At 39.1% G+C, this 7,815-nt stretch overlaps 1 protein-coding gene across 1 annotated transcript in view; it reads left to right on the forward strand.

Moving 5' to 3' along the window:
- The window catches only part of LOC306970415 (pterin-4-alpha-carbinolamine dehydratase 2), a 95,759-nt gene extending 88,333 nt beyond the window's left edge, over window positions 1–7,426 (forward strand). Inside the window, exons 3-4 of the mRNA XM_079566394.1 lie at window positions 4,928–5,008; window positions 7,041–7,426. Coding sequence (XP_079422520.1) covers window positions 4,928–5,008; window positions 7,041–7,136 — 177 coding nt within the window. The 3' untranslated portion in view covers window positions 7,137–7,426. The remainder of the gene's footprint in view (window positions 1–4,927; window positions 5,009–7,040) is intronic.
- Window positions 7,427–7,815: the final 389 nt, after the last annotated feature.

Genomic DNA, 7,815 nt, shown 5'->3' on the forward strand with positions numbered 1-7,815 from the left:
GGCGACTCTTTGTTAGCATTGCTGAAACATGCTTTAAAACTCACCCCTGTGAAGAACTGGGATGTTAACATATAGGACACAACAGTTAAAACTTTACTCCCTCTTTCATTGTTGTAACCAAAACCAGAAAAATCAGGTATAGGGCCTTTTATTATTATTATTACCCTAACCCTAACTATGGATTCTATGATGTAGCCAGCCCTCCATTTAACCTCAAAATGATTTTTTTTAACGGTCGATCCCAATCTCTACCAAAGAAAATGCCACAGAATCCAGTAGTGGATAATGAGTAACAAACAGCCCTACACGTAGACATTTCTTTTTCGCAATGTGCTGTGAGCAATGTTCATCTTCTCAAATCAAAAGACCGTCGAAATGGTCTCAAAAAAGTGGAAAAAGCTCGTCATCATGCCACAGCCACAGACCAAGACAGAGCCATTTAGAGGCAATTTCCCAGCGCAATCTCAATTAAGCCCCTAAACACTTCCTCCTCGTCTAATTAAATCAACTGGGCCGCCATTGTTTACCTTCTGACATGACGACACCGAATTGAGGGAAATTGGGTTTAGCCCTTTTTTCTTTCTTTTTTTTTTCTTTCTTAACGCTACGGGACCAATTTAGGGCCGAGGAGCGCGTGTAATACGATCATCACCCGCGGATCACTTTGGTTATCAAGGAAACAGGCTCCTGATCTATTCAAGTAATTGGCATATTCCTGCAACTTGACCTCCCGGCACCAATTGAAAGGGCTGGTGGAGGCCTGCGTTTTGTCAGCGCTCAGCGGGTGTGTTGGACAGACAGTCGAGCCAGGTGTTTTCCAAATGTGAGTGGAACCTGCTTCTACTGGGCGGGAGGAGATGTGTTTGGGCTGAAAGAAGACATAACGAATGGCAGTCAATTCGGAGTTATTAGTGCAATTCATCGGCTAATCCTCCAGCTAGGTACTCCCGGATTACCATCCAGGCTGATGAGAACACCCAATGGAGGCAAGTGAATTTGGTGTGTATGGAGGATATTATATTACCATAAGAATCGCTGTTTGATTGTTGCTCCCATTCATACAGAGACTTCGACAACTGTATGATTTTTGTGATAGTTTACTTTACCATTTCAACACATTTATAAATGATACAAAAACTGAAAGGAATTTAAAAAAAAAGATTATACTAAAGAGATGTTTTCGTAGGCGCAGTGCTAACCCAGATCACACTTTTCACAGCGGAAGATTCATTATTGACTGAGAAATACAGCGTCCATTGAGCTGGGTTTGGGAGTTTACAGAAAAACAAGGATTCACAGAGTTATTCACTTCTTTTCATGATGCCAATAGAAAAAAATCTGAGAGGAGAAGAACACACCTGAAGTGTGAAGAGTGTGGGATTAACTGGCTTGAAATTAGCAGCTGGTGCATGTAATTAAATATTTCTAGCCGTTATGTGTAAACGACTTCCACATTCCACTTGACTGATCAACTTTGGAAGTTAGACAGACTAACTTCTGGTCAGCGTGTTAACTAATAGGAGCAAGAAATTATTAGCAGCTAATAATTTTTACAGATTTATTTATAGCCTTCTTCTATATAATAGTGTTAATAAGGATGATTCTATTGAACCTACTAATTGCATAGTAGATTAATGAAAATGATAATAAACATATTGTTTACCAACCATTACTAGAATAATACATATTGAAAGAACTGAGTAACAACATACGATGGAGACTGGTCATATCAGTTATGTCAGTTATAATTGGTATTTGCTAACATCAAGTGTAAAATTACGAAATAACCAACTTACCACTTACATTGTTGAAAATGTAGCTGTAATAGGAACATGTGGTTGTGTGTGCATGGGTATGGAAAAGTATACTGTTACAGTTGTTATTAGTTGAGTTCCTAATGGGAATACAAGTGTGAAATGCACGAGTACAGTGAGTATTGAATATAGGGGTAGGTGCACATAAGCTTTAGCTTCAGCCGACTCCTTTTGAGCTTCCATTACTGTGTAATGATACGACGTCTGTAACTAAATGAATGTCAACAGCTCAAATAAATTAAACTAAACTTGACTAAAAACACTATTACATGTTTTACACATTGTTAAATAGGATGAAATTAGCCTCACTATTTACAATAATAAGCACTTTGTGTTACAACCTTGTATGAAAAGCGCTTTATAAATAAAGTTTTGATTGATTGATTGATTGATTGATTGATTGAATAAGCCAATTGCTTGAGGAGCCGTAGCTTATCGTTAAGCTAGCTGTAACCGCCTCATCTCATGCACTTTGTTTAAAAATACAACTTGTAGATCAACCTCCCCGATTTTACCAGGAACTGGTGCTTTAGCCTCTTTAGTTGTAGTGTCTCCTTTGTTGCATATTTTAAATATATTCCCCCACTACACATGGCAACCTATTGTGCCTCAAAATGGAAGATATCGGGCTGGATTTGCACCAAAAAGAGTCACTAACTCGCATTTCTCCGCAGTTCAACTCCACTTCTTGACAGAGCTAGAAAAAAATTGCTGAGGGGGCGGGGCTTTTGAGAAAGGTCAAAAGCCAAATGCAGTGATTCACATCTACTTGTGCTACATGTGTGTCTTGCTAACCACGTCACAAAAGAGTTCCTGGTCAGTACCCCTGGTCTTCCCTGTCCGAAAGTGATGAAATTATATAAAGAGTAACAAGAACTGCAACGGAAAATGAAACTCATGACTAAAACTGAACCTTTGCACATTTTTAGTTTCTACTGTTAATGACTGCTGTATGATTACTACTTCAGGGATTCTGAGTGTGATATTAATATTGATATTGCGTCACCTACTTTCACGATAATTTGGCATCGTATGGTCTTCGGATGAATATATGACTTGACAGATGTGAATCCTTTCTGGTCCCTGAATTCTGGCCTCTGTTTACAGCCCAATAAAACGACTCTTGTGTATCTGAACCGCACTTGTTCACAGTCCAGATTTTTAATGCAGTTTTTGGCCGAACTGGGCCATTGTGGCGGCGGCAGCTGTTTCAGTTTGGCCTTGAAGGTAATGTTCGAGAGAGGAGGGCGGAATCTCTTCTTTAAAACCACGAGGATCACGTTTACACTCAGAGCTGCCAACTGGGACCGTCCCAATGATGACACAGCTGTTTGGGATAATGATATACCGTGGAGGAGAAATTGGGCTTGTACGTCTATGTAAATCACACTTAAGTTACGCTGCGAAGTGTAGCACGTAAGGCTGCGCGGTTATTTGCAATCGAATGAAATCGCAATTTGATTTGTCGCCGCAACTCACGAAGAGTGCAAGTATTTAGGAAGCGCTATATCCTTTGCGAACAACACAGCATCTCTGTTGGGAGTTCTGTGTGAAAGCAGCTCGGGCTGGGCCATATGAAAAATGTAATCGTCTTCTGATTCTCGTGGCCGTCTGTCAACGTGGAGAGATTTTGTAATTTAGGTTTTTTTCCAGCTTTATGTTTAAATACAGACACTTTTTTCCCAAACACTGGTTAGCATCGGTCATTGTATCGTCCACCCCATCAGCTAGCTTAGCGGCATTAGCTTGTAGTTGATTGTCTGTAAGTTGAAATGTTTCACCAATTGTTCTAGATTGCGTGTAATTGAGCGCCTGCAATTTGACGTAACGTAAGTAATGTTGAATAAATATGTTCTATATGTTCACTAATCAGAATCCCCGGTGCCATCACTTTGACCAATGAGACGAGCCTTCCTGTGAACCGGCCCGTCAGGTCCAATCAGGAGGGGGGGAGGGAGCTCGATTGAAATTTCTCTCTCTTCAGTCGTCCCTGCAATATTTGTCCGAACTAACTTTTAAGTATTTGAATTACTTTTTTTATTCACTTGGATGAAGCAGGGGCATAATATTACTCTTGAAGAAACATCAAGATGCCGTTTTTTTTTGCCGTGCCTGTTTTTCTGTGTGTTTCCTTGAGAAGAAATAAGAAACACATAAGAGCTACATTGTTAAAGGAGTATGAAAATTAGATGTGGGCATGAATAGTATCAGATAATTTACTTAAACAAACATGAATATGATGGTTTTGTGTTTTGAATATTTGTAAAGGCAAATCAAATACAACAAAAATAAATCTGGAAAAAAAACGGTACATATTTAGAGAGTTGAACATAAATGATGAAACATTGTCTAATAAATGAACTGAACCGATGTGAAGGGGTTGTAAAGTAAAAAAGGGGCAGAGATCATGAGCTTGATCTTCTCTTCTGCTCCTCTTCATTCAAATTGTGGCTTGGCAATTTTTGTCGTTATCATTTTAAATGTCACTTTTGAACGAAATAAATACAATGAAATTTAAAAAAAAAAGAAAAATAAATCTAAAATAAACACCCTCCACTCTGGATTTGACCTGAAAGCCACTCCTAGTTTGCAATGTGAAGAGAGGGAGAACAAAATTTGAAAAAAATAAATGAACGAGCCCCCTTCCCTCCTGACGGGCCGGTTCGCCGGAAAGCTCGTCTCATTGGTCAAAGTGATGGCACCGGGGATTCTGATTAGTTATCAGCAAAGGGCGGGACTTTAGAAATTACATACTTGCTTCATATTACTTACTCTACCTCAAATTGCTGGCCCAGTTGCGCAATGTTATGTTGAAAAATAAAAAAGTGTATTTGTGCGTGTTTGATTGTACCTTTCTGTGACCCAGCTGCTGTATGAGCGGTTAGCATGGAGCCTTTACTTCGGCCTCCATGACGCTCCCGGATCAATTGTTGTTAGGGTTTCTGGTAGGCTTTTACTGCTGATGGATCTCACTGGTCTCCTTAGTCTTTCAACATAAATTGCAAATCCAATCGAAGTTGCAGCGCTCGCCTGAAGAATCCCAATGAGGTATTTTTCCAAAGTGGCGTGAAGCCGCACATTATTTACATGGATTTGTACTTCTTTTGTTGCAGGCGTTTGGCTTCATGTCCCGCGTCGCTCTTCAGGCCGAGAAGATGAACCATCACCCGGAGTGGTTCAACGTGTATAACAAGGTAACAACAGCCGGAGAAAGACGACCACATTTCATTGCATTGCCACCTACGACAAAGAATAGCTTTTCCTTCAAAATCTGTTTTCTCTCTCTCTCGTCTTTCTCCTCAAAAATCTCAATATGACCAGCTTGAGTCGGCTCAAATCTCCCGCATTAGCTTGTATCCACCGAGTTAGCGTGTGGCAGAGCGGCGCGAACTCAGGAATGCAGCCCCTAAATCCTTTTCTTATGAACCCACGGCGCTCTCTGCCTTCGGCGCCGCACCAAACGCTCACCGCCAAATCCCACACAGGCTCTGGCCGAGTGCAACACCGCCGTATAAGCTGCTGCTAATATTCCTCCATGTAGAGTGTTGATTTCTTGGCGGAGACTTGAAAGGAAGGGTTTCTGGGTCAGACCAAATTGCTGAATGTGGCGATAGCGCAGGTGGTAATATGAAGTAAATATAACGGAATTTACAGCAAGCTATTTAACCAGGGGCCGCGCTAAAAATGTAATCACAGTACATTACAGTTACTCTCAAATACTAGAATAATTACTAGAAATAGGGGTGGGGACCTCTGGGCACCTCACGATTCGATACACGATAATCTCACGATACACCGACCGATACTGCAATAATCAATATATTGCACAAGAATAACCACAATACATCTCGAGTTTTAAAGAAACATGCAATTTTTAACCTTTTTTATAACATGCAGTATATTATTCAGGTTTTACATTTGTTTTCATGTGTGTTGTATCCTTTTAAAAAAAGAAAGACAAAATATGTGAAAAAAAAATAAATGATCCCTGGTTTACACATTGGAAATGTGTCTATTGATCTGTCAGTGGCTTCATTTACGTTTAAAGAAACAAGAAACCACATCCCTGTTGCCCAAAGGGAATAAATTAACCACAAATTAATATTATTTATAATTATAAAAACATTCATTAAAAGTCATATATTTGTGTGACAGTGTTTGGTTCAAGTGCTTAAACTGATAGTGCTGTTATTGGCCTCTATTGACTGAACGCAGTAGGGCACTGCTACGACATTAATATGCATGATGTCATCAAAAGTATCAATATCGGAATAAAAAATAACAGTATCATATCGTCCCGCAGAATATTGCAATATAATGTAAAATTGATATTTTGTCACACCTCTTGTTAAAAAATAATTGATTACATGTAATCTTGGTGAACACTCATATACTGTGGAGAAACAATAATGTCAGAATGTCAAATGCATCCACACAAATCTGCTAGTTTATAGACACAGACAACAGATACTAATTTAACATTTATAACAACCACATGTTTTGTTTTGTATGAAGTTTATACTGTATTATTTTATATGTTAATGTGCCAAATAGTATGATATTTTGCAACTGATTGTGGGGTCTGGGGGGGTCTTCCTGTATTCTGTATTCCAGGCCTTGTATTTTCTTATTAGAGCCCAGTCTGTACATGAGTATTTCTGCTCAAATCTATGTGAATTTCCTAAAATCATTTATTTTAAAAACAATAGAAAACAACAACTGCTCTTAAGCTTTTATTTTTCGAGAAATGTTTAACTTTTACAGCTTTTTATCATGTTGCAATGTTCTCTCATCAAAAAAACAGCTGGAGCTGTGTTTCGACCCATCTTTGAGTAATATTTTCCCTAAAAAGGTCCTCCTGTACTTCTACATAACCAGGAAATGCTTTCCCCGCCTCACAGTCTCTTGCTAAGCTTAATCCTTTAAAAACATTCGCCATAACTTCACTACAGCCACAAGGGCCATACGGACTTTTTCCTCTTTATTGAAACAGCTGCAGTAATGGAGAATAATAGGATGGGGTGGGAGGGGCTTATTTTGCGATTACATGGAGGATATTTCATTTTAGCATTTTTAGATTAGTATTACATTTTCTAACAAAGTGTAAAGATGTGTTTGAAAATCATGATACTCATCTTTAATAATTGACAAGGGGCAGCTATAAATGCATAATAGTTATTATATAAGTTAATTTAAGTGCTTCCTTTGTTTATTGTGTATTTTTAGGTGCATATCACTCTGACCACACACGACTGTGGGGGACTCTCCAAGAGAGACGTCAAAATGGCAAAATTCATCGACAAAATTACACTTTCCATGTGAATCACTGTTGGACAATTTTCCTAAGGATTTCAAATGATCCTCAATCCATTACAATGCAATTATGTGAATATTGTATCCACCAATTTGTACAAGCTGTAAAATAAACTGCTTCGTTTTTGTGACACCTGTTTTGTCTTGAAATGTAAGATTCCATTTATTTTTGAGACTCCGAGCGGCGCGCTCTCATTGTCAGAGAGTTTGTTTTCGCACGTGGAGGCAGTGATTGCGGCGGATGGACCTTCACCGGAGCAGAGCGGGGTCCACATGTGCCTCTGGGAGAGAAGGTCCCAGGTTCGATTCCCAGCCCACTCTCTTCCGCATCTCAATTATTGTGACTCAAATGTATTTATGGCTACACAGTGTAACATTGCAAACAAAGTACAAAACAAATGAAAGCGATATTTTAATTACGGGCTATTTTATTGGTGAAAAATATCTACTTTACTGTGAGTGGGTTTGCCTTAGAACTGGCTTGCAAAGGTGTCTGGAGGAACCAAGTGTTTATTTGAAATGGTTTTACTTAAAGCCGCCATCAGCCATTCCATTTTGCCTGCCCGGAATTGCTGCATTCGTTAGCTGCGCCACCTTATGCGCCCACAGTGACGAATAGAGAGGTTTGTTTTGTCAATTTCATGGTGTATATAATTTCTGTGGTTTCTTTATCATTAACATATTATAA

The sequence above is a fragment of the Gobius niger genome, assembly GCF_951799975.1.
Source record: "Gobius niger genome assembly, chromosome: 11".
NCBI classification, from domain to species: Eukaryota; Metazoa; Chordata; class Actinopteri; order Gobiiformes; family Gobiidae; genus Gobius; species Gobius niger.